Genomic DNA, 21,046 nt, shown 5'->3' with positions numbered 1-21,046 from the left:
TGAGTATGCTATATCAATACATATGTATCAGCGATTGATGGCATGATTATATGTGTATGATATATTAATTACACTGCAAAATTTGAATTGATTAATGAAGTCAAATATTATAATTTCATGAAAATGAAAAGAAAGAAAAATATGGTTTGGACTGACCTTGTCATGTCGAATAGCCTGCTAGGAGCATATGCCTGGGACAGCCCCCACAGGCTTATGTGTGGAAGAATCTGATCCGAGAAAGATCATGAATGATTTGATCCAAGAAAGATCATGGCCACTTTGATCCGAGAAAGATCATGAATATTTTGATCCGAGGAAGATCACAGAAATCGATCTGAATAAAAGATCGTCGCATGATCCTGGTAGTCCAAAGCCAAAGCCAAAAAGAAAAGGATTAAAGATGATGTGATAATAGAAGAAAATAGAAAGATAAGACATGAAACAATCGTTGAATAAAATTGTTTCACTTATTAACATATGATAATGCATCTCTTTTGATAAAATAGATAATCTATAATTGTTTGCAGTATTCTGGACAGTGAACATCGGCTTTTATGTGTTATTGCTTATCTTTATTTTCAGATTATATTATTATATTGGTATGATATGAGAATTCTTACTGGGCTGTAAAGCTCACACCCCTTCATCTTTCTTTTTCTTCTCAAAGTTACAAGATGTCCATGGTTGGCTATGGTATGGATTTGTGAGTGAGCGGATGCATAGATAGAGTACCGTTGATACCCGATCAGAGGATTGAAGGAATGTTAATTGTAATTATGCAAGTTTTATGAATTATTATTGAAATTAAATATTATGGTTGATAAGGTTGTAATGATTTAATTTGGCCTTGCATATTCTTTAGGGCTTGCTCTAAGGAGTGTGCGGCCATCACGTATCCGATCCGGATATTGGGTTCCGAGCGTGACACTCTATTAAGGCATAGTGCTCGATGGCAAGACAACCCTCAGGTGGTTCAAAAATACTGGGATCTCTATTCACAAAATGGCAAGTGAATGAGTCTAATAATTTTTTTTAGGGTTTATCCAAGGGGATTTCACGAGGCCTAAAGTTTTCAGCTGATGAATTCCTGATGAAACAAGTTGATATGCATCTATTGTCGGACTTATGTTTTGCATGGAGGCCTCTGGTCAACATCTTTATAAGGATTTATAAAGGAGGAATTCCACAGGCACGGTTGTAGCATAATTTTCTTCCGATGCCAGACTTGGTGAACTTTCCGCGATCAACGCCAGAGTAGAATGGAAGGCGTGATGGTGTATGGGCCGTACTTTGGAGGGGGTATGTGCCGTACTTTGGAGGTACCGTGGAGAAGTTTCTGGAGGAGCATTAATTGTCAGGCGTTAGTATTGTTGTATATTGCAATCACTTTCACAGATGCCGCCACGCTTTTGACATTGCGCGGATGCTATTTCGGAAAAACTGAAATGGAAAAGATAGGCATTGAAGGTTGCAACTCATTGCCTTCAAGGATTTATAATATGGAGGAATTTGATGCCCTCTATATTGTCGTTTTATTCTTTTAAGTCAAAGTTGATAGCTCATCGGGACTTGGTGAGTTTTAATCCACAACTATTGACGTGTGGAGTGCTGCTCCACACGATAAGGATGGAGCGTGTGCCATGCTTTGAAGATATTCGCAGAGTTTCCGCCGAGACAAGGTGCAGTGGCACTACCGCAGTTGCCTTCATGAATGTTTTTTTCTCCCTCTCATTACTCAAGTAAAAAGTATTGCAAGTCTTATATCAATCCATTCTCCCTTGTTATCAAGTCACACAAGAAAAGTTTCTCTTGAATCATATTGAGAAACTGTCATGTTTAAACAATAAAAAATCAAAGAAGTTGTTGAGGTCTACTGCCCATAGTACGAAACCATTTTCTCCACCCAATCGTGAGGTATTATCCGCTCTGAGGCGGGACCCAGGCCTTTGACCCGGTCAGCACCCCATCCCTCACGGTTTTACCCTGCAAAAGGCACCTCACGTGGGAAAGGGGAAACTTATACTAATAAGCAGTAGGCTCTCTTGATTGTATCCGATATCCGGTATGGGACTTTCGGGCTCGATGCCCCCGATGCCCATCCCACAACAGCCCCCCCAGCAAAGGAGCGTACTGCTGCAGGTAGGGGACGGATTCCCAGGTGCCTCACGTGGGAGAAGAGGAACTCATACTAATAAGCAGTAGGCTCTCTTGATTGTATCCGGTATGGAACTTTCGGACTCGATGCCCCCGATGCCCATCCCACAACAGAAATCATATTGTTATTTTGGGATTTGTTTCCATGTCTTTGTTTTTAAAGCAAAATTTAGATATCGTCTCAACCATTGAAAAAGAAAGCCCCTGAAAGAAAGGTGTTCGGCAATAACCACTGCATTCAAATTCTAAAATGTAGTTAGAACTGCCATTTCATTTTTTTTGTTTTTGGAATATTTTTAGGGTGATAATCTGTACTTGCAACCAAACTGTGATGCTGTGCTTTCCGTGTACCATGCACAATCTCACCAGTGCCAAGCTAGACCTGTTTCCTAAAAATTATTATTTCTGAACAACTTAATAACCATCCTTCATATGGTGCAATAGGTATGATTCCAAAATGATCATCCTGTGCCAACAGGGCTGAGCAAATAATCGAAACTTAAAAAAACTCACCCAATCCGACCCAATAAACATCGGTTTCGAACGATTGAAAGATAAATAGAATAGAATTAGATTGAGATTTGTAAAAAATTGATTATTTACGATCAGATTCAATTCCTATACTTTTAATCGATATGAAACCGAATCCAATTGATGTAGTATTTCACAAACTCATTTTTATTTTGAGACGTCATTATTTAGATTTTAATATTTTATTAAAAAAAATACCCCGTCACCCATCTAGATTCATGAGAATATTAATGTTGAATTGTTGATGAAAGCACATCAATTTGAGACAATTCTAAAGTGAACACTTTCAGATGTAGTTACTTTCAAATGAATAAATCTTTTTTTTTCTGTTTTATTCTGTATAAATTTAAAAATAAACCTAAAATTTATAACTTATAAGATCTAGATATTTTTTATATTAAATTGATAAAAAATTTTAAATAAGCTTAAATGGGTTAATATTGGACTTAAAATCAATATTGAATCAATATTGAAATCCAAACTGATACAATCCATCCGATTCCGCTACAAATCATTTATTTCAGTTTCAAATAGTTTGTATTGAACAAGTTTACATTTGATTTGAAGTTGTGACTCGGTTGATTGATTTGGTATTTAATTGGTTATTTAAAATTTTGAAGTGTTAAATTATTAGGCCTTACATGATCCTCAGGGCATTGCTCTAGGGTTGTGTGGCCGTGTCTCATGCCCAACTCAGGTACTGGGTTTGGGACGTGACAATACTTCTCCTCAGAAAATATTAGGATTGTTGCAATCTGGCTCTTGAATTACTCCTGGTCTGCACTCATGTTATGACCATTGATGTGCAAGCGGCATATGCTGGTTATCATATCGGTCTTCCGGCCTTTGGTTTTAGTTTTTATGCCTTAAGGTAGTATAAGCGAAAAAAATATATAACATGTAAATATAACAACTGTTATGCCTTTGCTTGCTGTAATGGGTTATTTGATCTATCAATTTGAAGTTTTAATATCCATGGAAATGTGAGAACAGAGCATTTTATTTCTTTAAAATAATATTCCAGACATTTTGTTATCTTCATCAGCCAATTTATGCATGCATGTTAAGAAGCCTCATCTTGAAGGTATGCTGTGTATTTTTCGCACTCTTATTGTGAGCTCTAGCACACTTCATCCTGTAAAGCCAAAAACAGCTCTTTGTGAAACGAACCCTCGCTTCACTATCGCTCTCCTTTCACCCTAGCAACCTGCCTACTCTTATCTCCTCTAGCTTTTATTTAAGCATTCATTATTGTTTGTCACACTGGATTCTTATTTTACAATGTTATTAAGTGTATAAATTATTTGTTCTTTAAAATTTTAATTTACAAACTTGTATGATAAGTGTATAAACTATTTAAGCATTAATTTCTTTATCTAGGAGGAAACGTCTAAGAAATCAGTATACAGAGACATGATGCGGATTCCATCAGTTTTTCCCTTTTCTTTTAGAGTGAGGCTATAAATGTGTCATCTTAGTATTTTAAGTTGTCCATACCCACATGTTTTATTTTTTTGATATTATAGTTTATGCTAAATGGACTCTTGTAGTTTACCAGAATCTTCAAAAAGATGTCAGTAAATGGCATGAACCATGCATGTTTAACTATAATAAATAAATGGGCAATACAAGTTCGACATACGAACTGGCTGATCTAAATGTCGAAGCTATGCATCAGGTGATGATGAGGATGACATTGGCCGGGAGGAATGGTGAACTAAGATAAATTGAAAGTTTTGTATGTGCCTTTTATGAACCAGGCGAGCTCCCTTCGCTGACAATCCAATGTTTGTTATAGTCCCATATGCTAAGAAATAAGCACAGAGTATCCTTCCAGACACGTCTCATTAGCATATATAATGACATCCGATGACAACAGAATATGCATTATTGGATTAGCTTTTCTGCAGCGTGGAGAAAAATTTACACCAAGGAATTGATGGAAATTCAGCTGATACATTGTACTGTCATTCTTAATGCATCCTACCAACAAGTTTTTTGACATTCTGGAGTGCAACCCCAGACCGTGTTTATGATGATCAAGCCAATGGGAAGCCTTTTTAATGCTTTCTAAGCAACCTATACCCATGGCACATATATACAGCTAAAACTAAAGAATGAATTACAAAGCCATAAATATGATGAAGGTGTTATTTGCTAATTCAAGAAACCCAATCCTTAGCTCTAACGCCATGTGTGAATAACTATGTATTTGCGATTCAAGAATTGCATGGAAGAAAGGAAGAGGGGAAAAAGTACAAAGTGCCCTTTCAGTCTTTTGGTATGCCCTCAAACTTCAGCTTCTTTACCTTCAGCTTGAGTTTTTTTTTTTTGATTGAATAGGAGGCTGAGAAAACCTCAGCCACCTGAAGCTTTATTAAAGGAAGAACAGAGAACCAATGGGATCTTAAACATAATTTTCCAATCTCAGTAACATAACACTCAGAGAACTCCTACTTTTATAGTAAATTGAATGGGCATCACTTCAGGATTTTTCGGAAGGACAATTGAACCACCTGGTGAATTGAAGAATTCTCGAGGTCAACTAGAGATCCTGTAACGGTAATGAAATATTTCCTATCTTGTTCGAGATCCTCCCAAAAGGAGGATGCAGCTTCTGATTACACATGATAGACCACTCAATGAAGAGTGTTGAGTCCTTTCACGGCTGTAGGGGGAATCAAACTACTTTTGCTGAGAAAAATTCTGTAGTTCCTTTCATTCCATTGAACCCAAGCGAAGGCCGCGTAAAGCATCAGAATAACTAGTTGCAGAGACTTTGAGAAGGTCCTCCTCCTCCACGATAGACTAAAATCCTCAAAAGAAGACTGTGGATGAAGCACTCCGAATAGAGAGGACACAGCCTTCCAAATTGTTGAAAAGAAGAAGAAGAAGTTTATGTGGTGGGTCTTTTTGTAGTTTAAGGGACAACAAAGAATATTTCTGTAATATGATATTAGTATATTAAAAACTAATAAATATGATATATTATTAATATATTAATAAAATATAAATTTATCAAATAATATATTATTACATCAATAAAATGATATTTTATTATAAACTAACAAAATTATTTATTAATAAAATAAATATTTTATAAATAAATAAGATATATTATTTTTTAAATAATTATATATTTTTTAAATAAAAAATGTGCCCTACACATAGCATAGGTAATATGCTAGTGAGTGGTAAACTTTAAATCTGATAGATAACCAACAATTTAGTTCTTATTAAAAAGGATGATGAGTTAAAATGTAGTTCATTTGAGAGTTCACCGAATTATAGTCACTTATTTTATTGGATCCATGTTAGTAATGGTTAAGCGGTGGATCATCAAAGTCAAGAACCTAGCTAGAGGGCAACAGCCAATCCTGCACTATGCACGAAATTTTAACGGACCGCAAGAGTTAAGGAAAACATATGTTGCGGCCAATCTCCCTCTCTCGCCCGATCGCCGGTGTCACGCACCTGCAAGAAAAATCCATATTGATTGGAGATGCCTCCGGCGGGGACCTTCCGATGGTCAAGTCAGAGAGGAGACTAGGCAACAGTAGAAAAGAATCAGAGGCTCAGCGGGAGAGAATTAGAGAGAGAGAGAGCTCAGGGGCCTAGAAAAAACCTCCTCCAATACAGTTGCCTTCTCCATTTTATAGCAAAGCGCGGCGTGGTCCTGCCATTAATGGCACAGACAACCGGGGAGTTGTCAAATCGCCGGAGGCTGTTAGAGTCACTGCGGACTGACAAGTCACCGTGGGCTGTCAAATCACTGGGGCTGACCTATGTCCTTGGCAGGACGATGCCCCCAGGGCGGTCACGTCACATGTCCTTGTCAGGACAGCAGCCCATAGCAGTCGTACGGTATTTGGGGGAGCTGACCGACCATACATCGGCATTCGACTGCGAGACGTCGGGTGAAGACCCGGGGACACCGTCGGTTGGTCTGGCGCATTGCGGGAGTCGGACATCGGCTGCCACCCCCGTTCGACAGTGAGTCGGTAATCTAGGCTCCGTCGCTCGATTAGTAGGAAACAGAATGGATCTGCCCGACCGACATACCTTCGGTCGGATAATGTCGGCAGCTAGTGTCGGCAGTCGTCGGTCGGTGCGGTCGGTAGAGTCGGGCATCGGTCGGACAGGCCCGAGGATGAGTAGGTGTAAAAGGGGTCGGTCGGTATATCCCAACAGTTGCCCCCCCACTCCTGAGTCGGATGTCGTGCTGGCCAGCATTTCTGCGTGGGCGATGGCTTCGGGCGAAAGGAGTGGATATCCATCACATCATGCTTCGACTCTGACGACCGTATCAATGATCGGTCCGGTGTCAGACGTTCCATTGGTGTCAGACGTCCCATTGGTGTCAGACGTCCCATTGGGAACAAGAACCACCATTTTCGCCGTCTCCTCGGGAACGCAAACCGCCGTCGGTTAGTGAATCCTGAGATGCGGTTTTTCCACCACGTGGCAGGGGGCCATTGGGCCGAACCCGTTCAGGCGGATAGAGGTGATGTGGCTTGATCTGGGACAGGTGCGTCAAATCGTCGAACCGAGGGAAGGCCCAGATGCTGCCATGTGTCAGAATCTGGGAGACCCTCATTGGGCGTGCTCTCATCCTGGCCGTCAAGGGACACTATATATATAGGATCACCTGTATCCAAGACTCCACTTTTCACAGCCCTGTTGCCGAGACTGTGGTCGAGTGGTCTTCCAGTTCCAAGTTCTAGGTAGTTGTGCCTGTCTCTCTCCTCGGGAAGCTTTCTTTGAGATTTTTGTCTCCTTGCATTTTTTGCTTCCTTCGCTTCCTTTGGACTTTCTTTCGTCTTCTTCTTCTTCATCCTCCGACCTTGGTTCTAGCATCATGGCCAGAATCTCTCCACGAAGAAGTCAGTCGGGGAATCCGACTGACGACTCACGGTCGACCCCGGAGGTGGAGGTTTCTTCACTTTCGGGGGCAAGTGTCGAACGGCTCAGGGAGCAATACAGTATCCCAAAGCAGTTCGAGCTCTTCGCCCCTAGGGCTGAGGGTCAGGTTAACAACCCGCCTCCGAGCCAAGTGGCCTTCTATATCGAGGACCTTCAGGTAGGTCTTCGTTTTTTGATTTCGGAGTTTGTCTGGAACGTCTTGGATTACTACAGGCTCTGTCCAGTGCAACTGACGCCGAACTCAGTTCGGCTAGTAATCAGTTTCGCCTTGCTGTGTTGGCTTTTGCCGACCTATCCTCGTATTTCCCTCTTCCGGGCATTCTTTGTCCTCCGACCCCACCCAAAGGCCCGAGGATGGTGGTTCTTCAACCCCCGGAAGGGTTTCTCGTTCATCACTGATCTTCCATTGTCAATCCACGGATGGAAGAATCAATTTTTTTTGCTTCTTCTCTGCTTCCTTGGGGGTTCCCTTCCCGCTGGGGGGACCCCCGGACTCAGCCGAATGAGAACAGTTGGATGGAGGACGGAGATCGAGAGGATTTCCACCGATTGAAGGATATCTCGGTGCCGAAGCAGAGGGAGCTCGTCATCGAGCAAGCTCTATACGACGCCGGCCTAAGCTCGGTTCCTTGTTTAGGTACATCTCGATCTGTCATTTTTTGTCTTTTTTCTGTCTTTGGATCAGTGCTGATCCTCTGTTAAAATTGCAGGCACGCCATCGAGGGTGAGGCCGACAGATGCCGACATTCGGCAACATACGGCGAGGAAGAGGCCGGCGCACGGAGCCGAACCATCGTGGCCTCCCAAGAGGCCTCAGATAGCATCGCCGAGCGACCCTGCGGTGACAGGAGCGCAGCTCGACTCCGAACGTGCATCGGGCCATGAGCCAGTTATTGCATTGTCGGTGCCGACGATGCCTCCCGAAGCACCATCCGAAGAATGGGCGGCCGAGGGAGTAGCCAAAGGTGTGCCGGCTGCACAGCCCACAGAAGAAGTTCGGGCCGAAACACGCGAGCCCGAACGACCTGCGTCGGCAGCCGTCGCGGCCTCAGGAGGGACCCAGTCGAGCTCGAGCCTCCCGTCTTTTCCTGACTTCAGGGCCTGGGCGGCCGAACGAGGGAAGGCTCCGATGGCGCCAGGCGACGACAGAAGGTCGGCCGGCCGTGCCGCATCCTCCGATGTCCAACTTTCCGAAGGAGCGTCAGCCCTGGCCAATCATGATTTGGCCAGGATGTTATGTCAGGTGACCATCCTCCCGGTCGATCGGGAGATCATGAAGAATCAGCGGGTGTCCGACATGCTTTCTTCCTTCTACCTGACCATGATCCAGGTGAGCTTCTCTCCTTTACTTTTCATTTTCATCATTATTTTCTATCAGTTCGATCTTCTAACGATCGGCCTATTATTTGCAGCTGATCTACAACATGTCCGAGCTAGAGGCCGGGTATCGGAGGTTCGATGATCTCCGGGCAGCCTGGAAGAATAGGGCCGAGGCCATCGAGGCCGAGAAGGTGACAATGGTCGAGCAGCTGAAGCAGTCAGTCGACCGTGAGGCCCGACTCGAGGAGGAGATCTCTCGCCTTACCGATGCCCTGACTGCCACGGGGGCCGAACTACAGTCGGCTCGTGAGGAAGTCAATCGAAAGTTTTGTACCGCTCGTCGGCTACGGCGTGAGCGGGATGGTTGCGTCGGTGAGCTCAAAGCCGAGCGCAAGCAACTCTGGGTGAGTCTGGGGAATCTCACCAAGGTCGAGGAGAATTTGTCCACCACTCAAGCCGATGCAGACATAGCGAGGGCGGAGGCAGAGTCGGCGAAAGAGGCAATGAGTCAGACGGTGGAGGACTTCCGTGGCTCCGACGAATATCGAGAGGAGCTCCTGGAGAGCGGTTTCACCTCGTACTGAGTGGGGTACGAGGATGCTTGGGGCGCAGTCCAGGGTCTGTATCCGGTGCTTGACCTCAGCAGCGTCGTTCCCCCAGGGTCGGAGGGCCAAGTCACAGATGAGGTGGCCGACCCGACGTCGGGAGGTCACTCTACCATGGAGGAAGTCATTCCGGATCAGGTTACCGAAGGTGAGGTGGCTCCGACCCCCGATGCTACTCCAGCCCGAGCGGCCACGCCAATCACCCTCGAACTTCTCCCGATTGAAGAAGTTGACTCCGACGAGTAGTCGGAGCATCTTCTATTTTTGTTCTTACTTAGTGTACTTGTAATCGAACTTCAGCCCAATTTTGTAAATTCAGTTTATACTTGAATGAAATTGAGAACTTTCCAACTTTTTTTCTTTATGTATCCTGAAATGTATCTTAGAATGTATGTTTTGCCGAAACGCCCCCGAGCGTGTAAGTCGTAGGCCCGACGTACCTTGTTTGGACGTTCGGTAAGATCTCGGGTAGTTAGCCGAGATAGTCGGTAGCACGTGCCATGGTAAAGGTAGAGCGAGCTACGATTATAGATTGGCATCCTGACTGTCGTACGACCCGACAGTCGAGAGTCTAAGTCGAGCGTCCGTTGCCCAGACCTGAGTCGGGCGTGTTTGTCGAGTCGGGTGTCGTCCGACCTTCGGGCGTAGCTCTTTGACCCGATCATCCCGTAGAGTCTGATAGTCGAATAGTGTCTGATGCATTCGGTTAAGATAACGATGACAAGTCGATCATCCGTTGCCCGATTCTTTGTCAGGCGTATGTGTCGCGATGTGTGATAAATGGTGGTAAGTCAAATACCCTTCGACCGATTGTGACCTGATCGATATGTCGCGAACGCGACGTTGGTCGCATTGGCATTCTGTCTTTCTTGGCCGGAGCCAAGTTGGCAAGTTAGCCAGTCGTCTTGCTCGAGAGTTGACTGTGGAAGGAGCGTGGCTTCAACTTAGGGGGGTTTCATCGCCATCACCGGCCTTCCACCAACGTAGATATATCGATTCTCATAAGAGTCTGACGCATCATCGGCAATCGAGCCACAGATTTCCAACAAAATATTGGGCCCAAGTCGGGGCATCGGGGCTCGTACTACTGGTGAGCGCCGACCCACAATCGAAGAGCCGAAATTCTAGACTTCGGAGTTTTGAAACTGAGTTTGTATTCTGAACAAGGGCACATAGAGTTCACTGGTAGTACAATCTCAGGTTGTCGTCATTCCAAGTCCAGAGAATGATCATTTCTTCTAGAGTCTCTAGTCAGTAGGCTCCCAGCCTGTAGGTGTTCGCTATCTTGTAGGGTCCTTCCCAGTTCGGAGATAATTTCTCTTGGTCCAAAGGCTTCGAAACTTCCACCTTCCTTAAGACCAGGTCTTCGGGTCTAAAAAACTTCGGCTTAACCTTAGCATTATAGTATCGGGCCACTCTTTGTCGGTAGGAAGCCATGCGGAGTTGGGCCTCATGTCGGAGTTCGAGTAGGAGGTCCAAGTCGACTCTCCGACACTCGAAGTTGTCCGGCTCGCGGTACTGCTCAACTCTAGTCGATGGTAGCCCGATCTCGAGCGGGATCGTTGCCTCCGTCCCATAGGCCAAGCTGAAAGGAGATTCTTTGATCGGGACATGGGGTGTCGTTTGGTACGCCCACAAGACGGAATTCAATTCCTCAACCCAGAAGCCTTTGACTTCATTCAGTCGGGTCTTCAGTCCATGCAGAATGGTTCGATTGGTTACTTCGACCTCACCGTTGGACTATGGATACTCGATCGAGGTCAGTCTGTGCGCGATATGAAATCTCACACAGAACTCTCGAAAGTCTCGGTTGTCGAATTGTCGTCCATTATCAGTGATAATAGTGTGCGGTAGTCCGAACTTGAAGATGATGGACTTCTGGACGAAGTCTTTCATCTTTCGCTCAGTGATTTGCGTCAGAGATTCGGCTTCCACCCACTTAGTGAAGTAGTCGATCACGATGACTATGAACTTCTTTTGACCAGACGTCGGAGGGAAAGGACCAAGTATGTCGATTCTCCACTGGGCGAAGGGCCACGGGGCGACAATGGGAGTAATCTGGTTGGCGGGTCGGTGTTGTATGTTAGCGTACCTCTGGCATGGCTCACACCTCCGAACCAACTCAGCCGTATCCTTTTTCATGGTGGGCTAGTAGTAACCCTGCTGTAGGAGCTTGTAGGTCAAGGATTTGCCCCCCAAGTGATTTTCGCAGATCCCTTCATGCACCACTCTGAGCGCGTAGTTCGCGTCAGTCGGTCCCAGGCACCTCAGCAAGGAAAGGGAGAACGACCTTTTGTAGAGTCGGCCGTCCATCATTACATATTGGGAGGCCATCCACCGGAGTCGTTTGGCTTTCACGGGGTCTTTAGGGCTGGTTCCATCGGTCAGATACTAAATGATCGGATCCATCCAGTTTGGCTCGGTCGCTAGTTGCAGCACCTCCTCGACCCTGTCGATGTTCGGTTACTCGAGACTCTCCACAAGTGTCCGGCCTAAAGTGTCGTAGGCTGATGTCGCAAGCCTGGAGAGTGCGTCGGCCCGAGCATTCTCCGATCTGGAAATGTGGAAGATCTTGAAATACTTGAGGTGTGCCACGAGATCTCTCACCTTCTGAAAATATTTTACCATGGTCGGGTCCCGCGCCTCGAATTCGCCTTTGACTTGTCCCACGATCAGCTGGGAGTCGGAGAAGACTCTGAGGCTATCAATCTCGAGCTCCTTCACTACTCTCAAGCCAGCGAGGAGCGCTTCATATTCGGCTTGATTATTGGAGGCTTTGAAGTCGAATCGAAGGATGTACTCGGTAACCACTCCCTCTGAGTTGGTGAGCAGGAACCCGACCCCGCTCCCTCGAGCATTGGAAGCTCCATCGATGTGCAATACCCAGGTAGACCCGGGGTCACGTTCAGAGGTTGCAGCCTCTTTGGAGCTCCCACCTTTCGATTCTTGGTCGGTTGTCAGGCACTCTACAATAAAGTCGGCCAAAACCTGGGCTTTCAAAGCAAGTTGTAGTCGGTACTGAATGTCGAACTCATTCAGCTTCATCGCTCATTTCATCAGTCGTCCTGATGTGTCAGGGCGACGCAAGATCGCCCTCAGGGGCTGGTCGGTGAGGACCACGATAGCGTGCGTTTGAAAATATGGACGGAGTCGTTGTGCAGACATGATCAAGGTGAATATCATTTTCTTCGTCTTTGAATATCGAGCTTCAGCTTCGTGGAGCACTTTGCTGGTGTAGTATATAGGCTAGTGAATTCGGCTCTCGTTCTCCCGGACGAGCATCGAGCTAACCGCCTCTGGGGAGGTTGCCAAGTAGAGGTACAACGTTTCTCTGACTTCTGGCTTTATAAGCAGCGACGGAGAGTCCAGATATCTCTTTAGATCCTCGAAGGCCTACCGGCACTCGTTCGGCCAAGAGAAGTCCTTCGCCTGCCTCAGGATTTTGAAGAATGGGAGGCATCTCTCAGCCGATCGAGAGATGAATCGACTGAGCATGATGATCCTTCCGTTAAGCTGTTGTACCTCCTTTTTGGTGTCCGGGTGCCGCATGTCGATGATCACCTTTATCTTCTCAGGGTTGGCCTCAATTTCTCGTTGAGAAATGAGGAATCCGAGGAACTTTTCCGAAGTCACTCCGAAGACGCACTTAGTTGGATTCAGCCTCATCTGATATTGTCGAAGAGTGCGAAAAGTTTCTTCAAGATCTTGGACATGATCTGTAGTCTGTGCACTCTTCACCAGCATGTCGTCCACGTATATCTCCATGTTGTGCCCGATTTGATCTTTGATGACCTTATTGATGAGTCGCTGGTAGGTGGCTTCGATATTTTTCAGTCCGAAGGACATTACTCTGTAGCAGTAAAGGCCCTTGGCAGTCACGAAGGCTGTATGCTCCTCATCTTCGGATGCCATTCAGATTTGATTGTATCTGGCAAAGGCATCCATGAAGCTGAGCAGTCAATGGCCGGACGTCGCGTCTACCAGCTGGTCGATTTTCAGAAGTAGGAAGCTGTCCTTCGAGCAGGCACGATTCAGGTCGGTATAGTCGATGCAGATCCTCCACCTTCCGTTGGCTTTTTTCACCATGACAATATTGACGAGCTAGTCGGGATACGTGGTTTCTCTGATGAAGCCCGCCTCGAGTAGCTTGTCCACTTCCTCGTCGATGGCCTTCTGTCTTTCGGGAGCAAAAGACCGCTTCTTCTGCCTCACCGACCTCATTCCAAGGTCAATGTTGAGTCGGTGAGTCATCATCTCCGGGGGGATGCCGGACATATTCGCTGCTGACCAAGCGAATACGATGGCATTGGCCTTCAACAGCTCTATTAGCTACCGTTGCTCAAGGTCGGATAATTGAGATCCGACCCAGACCACTCGTTCGGGATTCTCCGCTATTGGGATGGAAACCAGCTGTTTGGCCGGTTCGCCCCGTTCTTTCTCTCTCCGTTGGTCCAACTTGTCGACCGTCAGGGAGTCCTTCGCTTCATTACTTCGAGCAGAGATTTGGAAGCATCGCCGAACGAGCTGTTGATCCCCGCGCATCTCTCCGACTCCATTTTTGGTCGGGAACCGAACCAGCAGGTGGTAGGTCGAAACTATCGCTCTGAGGGTATTTAGTCCGAGTCTTCCAAGTATGGCGTTGTAGGCCGAAGTTACTTGGACGACCGCAAAGGTTAGGTAGACGGTGCTTTGTCGTGGTTCAGTTCCAGCTGTCACGGGAAGAGTAATTTCTCCTTTCACCGTGACAGCATCTCTAGTGAAACCTACTAGGGGTGTAGAGACTCTCTTGAGCCGATCAGCCGACAGTCGCATTTGAGAGAAGGTCGAGTAGAACAAAACATTAGTCGAACTTCCATTATCAACAAGGATTCTTCTTACATCATAATTTGCTATTGTTGTCGAGACAATAACAGCGTCGTCATGGAGAATTTGGATTCTCCGAGCATCTTCATCTGTAAAAGTAATTACATCATCTTGGCGCAGCTTCTTCATTGACTCCCCTCCAGCAGTCGTCCCTCGGTCCAGTCATTTTGAGATCATGTTGATGACCCCGATCGTGGGCTGGTTGTTAAATACCTCTTCAGTCGGTTGGGGTCGTCGGTCGGGGACGGGCCAAGTCAGCGGGTTCCTTCGAAATTTTTTGAGATACCCTCGGCGTATGAGGGCCTCGATTTCATCCCTGAGTTGGATGCACTGTTCGGTGTTGTGGCCGTAGCCCCAATGAAATCGACAGTATTTTCGTCGGTCGAGGCCCTTTGCCTTCAAAGGCGGAGGCCGTCGCAGATATTCCTCTCCTTCGATCTCCATCAAAAGCTGTGCACGAGGAGCAGAGAGAGGAGTATAGGAGTCATACCTGCGATGCATCGGCCTCGGACTCCGCCGTCGGGGTGATCTCGGGCTCTGTCATCGGGGTGAAACCTGTTCATCGATCGGGGGCCCGCTAGGCTCGGCAGGAGGCCGACCTTTCCTTCGCTTCTATTTCGGGCCCTTGGTCTCAGCCAGGCGCCGGTCGGAAGCTCCTTCATCTGCATGCATGTATTTGTATGTGCGCTCCAGCAGTTCGGCATATGTCCGGGAGAGGGTCTTGTCCAAGGAGTATGTAAATCGGGACCCCCTCAGCCCCCTCTTCATGGCTGAGATAGCCATGTCTTCATTGAGGTTCCAAACCTCAAGCGTGGCCACGTTGAATCACGTCACGAAGTGTCGGAGCGTCTCATTTTCTCCCTGCTTGAGGGAGAAAAGGCTGTCCGAGGTTCGTGGCGGCTTCCGACTCATGCTGAAATGGGCCACAAAAGAATGCTCGAGCTGTCCGAAGGAGTGGATACTTTCTGAGCGGAGGCCGGAGTACCAGGCCCTGGCGGCTTTGCAAAGTGTGGTGGGGAAGTCGATGTAGAGGAGGACATCGGTTGCCCCTTGGATCGTCATGAGAGCCTTGTAGCTCTCCAGATGGTCAACTGGGTCGGTGGAGCCGTCGTAAGGCTCCACATGAGGCATCTTGAACCGACTAGAAATCGGCTCGTCGAGGATGAGTCGGAAGAGAGGTTGGGCGGTCTGAAAGTTGACGTCGTTCGAAGACTTCTGTCCGTCCACCTGGAGCTGGACAAGCCAACGATCGATTTCTTTGAACCTACGTTCGTAGTCGTCGATCCGTCGGTGTTGGGAGACCCCAAGGGTTGAGTCTCCCGATGAATCTGAGAGGGAGGCGGATGGTGTCCGCGGCCGCTTCTCCTTCCTCGCTCATTCCAGCTGGGAAGGAGAGGGTCGTCGAGATCGGTGGGTGTCACGCTGTGGCCGCCTCTTCCCTTCTCGATGGGAGTGCTGAGACGGCTGCTCCTGAGGAGGAGACGGAGACCGATGCGGACGTCGGCGGCTGCTCCTGGATGGCATCGGGTGTGCCGTCGGTTGCTCCACCGGCGAGTGCGGCAATCGGATTGATTGTTGTTGAAGGCTTTTGACTGCATCCGTCAGCACAGTCATCTGCCGCACGATCACCGCGATCTGCACCTCCGTGGTCACCACAGGATGCGGAGAGTTGGATTCCGCCATGGAGGGTGGAGGAGAGGCCTCTTCCCGACGGGAAGAGTGCCTCGCCGATTCGGTGGCTCTTAATTGCTGAGCCCTGATTCTTGTCATCTCGAAAGGGTCTTTCAAGCTCTGTGGAGGTCGTGATCCCCCCTACTTGGAGCGCCAAATCTGTTGCGGCCAATCCCCCCCCATCGTCCGATCATCGGTATCGCGCACCTACAAGAAAAGTCCACACTGACCGGAGATGCCTCCGGCGGGGACCCTCCGACGGTCAAGTCAGAGAGGAGACTAGGCAACAGTAGAAAAGAATCAGGGGCTCAGCGGGAGAGAGCTAGAGAGAGAGAGAGCTCAGGGGCCTAGAAAAAACCTCCTCCAACACTGTTGCCTTCTCCGTTTTATAGCAAAGCGCGGCGTGGTCCTGCCATTAATGGTGCAAACAACCGGAGAGTTGTCAAATCGTCGGAGGCTGTCAGAGTCATCGCGGACTGACAAGTCACCGTGGGCTGTCAAATCACTGGGGCTGACCTATGTCCTTGGCAGGACGATGCCCTCAAGGTGGTTACATCGCATGTCCTTGTCAGGACAGCAGCCCATAGCAGTCGTATGGCGTTTTGGGGAGCTGACCGACCATACGTCGGCATTCGGCTGTGGGACGTCGGGTGAAGACCTGGGGACACCGTCGGCTGGTCTGGCGCATTGCGGGAGTCGGACGTCGGCTGCCACCCCCGCCCGACAGTAAGTCGATAATCTAGACTCCGCCGCTCGGCTAGTCGGGAACAGAATGGGTCTGTCCGACCGACATACTTCGGTCGGATAATGTCGGCGGCTACTGTCGGCAGTCGTCAGTCGGTGCGGTCGGTAGAGTCGGACGTCGATCGGACAGGCCCGAGGGTGAGTCAGCGTAAAAGGGATCGATCGGTATATCCCAACAACATGAACCCCAATGGAGGGATAACACTACAAATAATAAATGCTGCAACAACATTGTCCCTTCAAAAAAGTCAAAAATACTGGGATCTCTATTAATGCATAGTGCTCGATGGCAAGACAACCCTCGGGTGGTTCAGCTACCGGTGCCTTTGGTTTGGGCTTTCTCCACAACAATGGCCTGTGTTGTTAGGACCATTGCAGCAACCGACGCAGCATTCTGCAGTGCACACCTTGTCACTTTTGCAGGGTCAATTACACCAGCTTCTAAGAGATTCTCATACTTGTCAGCCATTGCATTGTGGCCAACCTCCCACTCGCTATCCTTAATCTTCTCCACCACCACTTCTCCTTCCACACCCGCATTATGTGCTATTAACGCAGCAGGTGCCACCAGTGCCTGTCCAGTCACGAAATGGCGAGTGAATTAGTCTAATAATTTTTTTTAGAGTGTATCCAAGTGGAGTTCACAAGGCCTAAAGTTTTCAGCTGATGAATTCCTGATGAAACAACTTGACATGCATCTAGGTCAACATCTTTATAAGGATTTATAAAGGAGGAATTCCACAGGCACGGTTGTAATATAATTTTCTTCCGACGCTAGACTTGGTGAACTTTCCGCGATCAACGCCGGAGTAGAATGAAAGGCGGGATGGTGTATGTGCCGTACTTCGGAGGTACCGTGGAGAAGTTTCTGGAGGAGCATTAATTGTCAGGCGTTAGTATGTGCACAAGAAAAGTTTCTCTTGAATCATATTGAGAAATTGTCATGTTTAAACAATAAAAAATCAAAGAAAACATATTGTTATTTTGGGATTTGTTTCCATGTCTTTGTTTTTTAAAGCAAAATTTAGATATCGTCTCAACCATTGAAAAAGAGAGCCCCTCTAAAAAGGTGTTCGGCAATCACGACTACATTCAAATTCTAAAATGTAGTTAGAACTGCCATTTCTTTTTTTTTTTTTTTCGGAATATTTTTAGGGTGATATTCTGTACTTGCAACTAAACTGTGTTATGAATTCAAATTCTAGCGATTGGTATTATGATATAAACACGATTTCATGATCGCTCTGAAAAATAAACATTGGTCTTGGAAGAGGTTCTGTTTTTATGTTTAAGAATTTAATTAAATATTGTGATCAAACATATCTCAGCAGCACTCCCATATTTATTACAGAATGATAGTAGCTACATTCACGTTGGCCCATCCAAGTAGTCAGGCTGACCATCGGCAACGATCGCAACTACGGTGATACCATATTTGTGCGTGTGATGCTGTGCTTTCCGTGTACCATGCACAATCTCACCAGTGCCAAGCTAGACCTGTTTCCTAAAAATTATTATTTCCGAACAACTTAATAATACGATTTCAAAATAATCATCCTGTGCTAATAGGGCTGAGCAAATAATCAAAATCTAGAGGAATCCATCCAATCCGATCCAATAAACATTGGTTTCGGTCGGTTGAAAGATAAATCGGATAAAATTAGATTAAAATTTATAAAAAATCGATTATTTACAATCGGATTCGATTCCTATATTTTTAATCTGTATGAAATCGAATACAATTAATGTAGTATTTCACAAACTCACTTTTATTTTGAGACGGCATCATTTAGACTTCAATACTTCATTTAAAAAAATACCCCATCATCCATCTAGATTCATGAAAATATTAATGTTGAATTATTGATGGAAGCATATCAATTTGAGATAATTCTAAAGCGAACACTTTCAGTTGCTTTCAGATGAGTAAATCTTTTTTTTCTATTTTATTCTGTATAGATTCAAAAATAAATTTAAAATTTGTAACTTATAAGATCTAGGTATTTTTTATATTAAATTGATAAAAAAAATTTAAATAAGCTTAAGTGGGTTAATATTGGACTTAAAATCAATATTGAATCAATATTGAAGTCCAAATCGATACAATCCATCCGAATCTGCTACAAATCGTTCATTTCAATTTCAAATAGTTTATACATGTTAAACGATCGGCAGCGGATTGAATTTTCTTCAACCCCATTGGTTCGATTGGATAAAATTTTTCTCTCAATTCGGTCGAACCTGACTCGTGCTCAGCTTTAGCTATGTGCCAACATGACAAAGCTGAAATCTTCGAGTGCACATGATTGGCTCTGCTGAGCATTACTTATTTTGCGGATATTAAACACGAATTTTAAGAATATATCAGGATACAACGTATGTTATACTCAACAGATCTTATGCAGGGGATAACGACATATTAGGATAGATTAGTAGAGATCCAAGAAACCCTTAGCCTATATGCAATATTATTTATAATTAAGATAAAAAATACAAAATTATACACCTGGCAATATGTAGGATTTGGGTCGGATATTGTACTATCCATCTTCAAACCCGAACTTAATACTCAATACCCAAACCTTATCCGATACCCGATCGAATAAGAAAAAAGATATCCATCCCCATACCTAATAGGTTCGGAGATATCCACAGATAACCCATTTTCCCATATCCAACCCATATCTGTCCCATACCTATCTCATATCTAAAAAAAATAAACAATCAAAATAATTTTATGCATATTATTAATCAAAACAAAATTACCAATTCAACATAGAACATAATTTATAAATCCAGATTTATAGAAATCAAACATAGAAATACAATTACAATTCAACATAAAATATATAAATAATCAGAATAATTTTATGCATATTATCAACCAAAATAAAATTACCAAAACATAATTATAAACATATATATTCGAGTATAAGTTCGGGTATTACCCATATTCGTAGGTTCAGATCGGGTTCAGATTCAGATTTGGGTAGAAAACAGCACTATCCATACCCATGCTACAGTTTTCGAGTTTTACCCAAATCCAGTTAAACTCTATTTTTTCGGGTTTGACCAGATTTAGATAGGGTGCATACCCATCGGGTCGGATCGATTTTGCCATTCCTAACCCCGCCGAGCCGATATATATTTTTAACACTTATCGATTTTATACTTTAGTAAATAAAAATAAAATATAAATAAAAAAATAAATTAAAAAAAATATGATAATTTAAGTATATTGTTCCCGCATTTTTTTTTCAATGTTTATTCTTTTAATCATCGGCATATAACTTTTCCAACAATCCAAACCAATGTTAACCAGGCATAGCCAGTTTGCATTGGACAGTCATTGGGTTTGTAGGCGGCAAGAGTCGTCCACCGCATGCTCTATGGCAACCCTCTGCCCATTCGTCATTGCCTCCCATTTCGTGTGTTGCTCTCAGCCCGAATGCACGATTATCGGCAGGGGTTTTTTGAGGAATTTTGTCAACCAGCTGGAAGATGAAGGAGTATGCTGCTACGTACCTCTGATGCATGCCAATCTCCCGTATCAACACAATCACATTATCTTGTAGTTCTGCTCCTATTACATCATAAATAAGTATCACCTCTACAGATCAATAGAGGTGGCTATTAGGTCGGATCAAATCATATACGGATCGGATTAATACATGTCGAATCAGAAAATTATCAATTCAAATTCAACCTATTTATTAAACAGATAATCCGATCTGACCTATTTAATCTATTTATTAAACAAGATAAATTAGATTAAATAGGATAAATGGGTTAGACGAGTTAAACAGATCAGATTAAATGGATCCAAAACAAGTTAAATAGGTTTTAAACAGGTTTAAAATAGATTGAACAGATTAAACAGATTGGATCAAATAAATTAAAAATTAGTTAAAGAGATTTTAAATAGGTTAAATGCATTAAATGGATTATCTGACTCAATTCAACTTAAATATTAAATGGATTAAATAAGTAAAATAGGTCGATACCTAAAACTTAAATCCGATCCAAATATTAAATAAATTATACGGGTCGACCTGTTTATGGCCCAAACTCATTTAGCCTAAATTCAAATCTATTTATGATCGGTCGAACATGGATTGGATTGATGGATCGGATTATATTTTGCCGGCCCTATAGACCGTATTGCAAATGAGATGGCACAGTGAAAATTTCACTGTTATACTATCATTAGAATACAGAAGAGATGAGCAAACACC

At 45.0% G+C, this 21,046-nt stretch overlaps 1 protein-coding gene across 1 annotated transcript; it reads right to left on the bottom strand.

The window, feature by feature from the left end:
• Window positions 1-17,121: 17,121 nt before the first annotated feature.
• On the bottom strand, window positions 17,122-20,195 carry LOC140857309 (ruBisCO large subunit-binding protein subunit alpha, chloroplastic-like). The gene is made up of 2 exons (XM_073256090.1): window positions 20,121-20,195; window positions 17,122-17,385 (listed from the first exon to the last, which is right to left on the bottom strand). Exons 1-2 carry the CDS (start codon window positions 20,193-20,195, stop codon window positions 17,122-17,124), a joined length of 339 nt encoding a protein of 112 aa, XP_073112191.1.
• Between the last annotated feature and the right edge of the window lie 851 nt (window positions 20,196-21,046).

The sequence above is a fragment of the Elaeis guineensis genome, chromosome 4 (genome assembly GCF_000442705.2).
Source record: "Elaeis guineensis isolate ETL-2024a chromosome 4, EG11, whole genome shotgun sequence".
Classification (NCBI taxonomy): Eukaryota; Viridiplantae; Streptophyta; class Magnoliopsida; order Arecales; family Arecaceae; genus Elaeis; species Elaeis guineensis.
This window is presented reverse-complemented; position numbering and strand designations above follow the sequence as displayed.

Coding starts and splice junctions, on each gene's coding strand:
- LOC140857309 (XM_073256090.1), bottom strand. CDS start 20,195: ATGCGGTGGACGACTCTTGCCGCCTACAAACCCAATGACTGTCCAATG. Junction 17,386..20,120: donor GCTATGCCTGGTTAACATTG/GTTTGGATTGTT, acceptor GTGACTGGACAG/GCACTGGTGGCACCTGCTGC.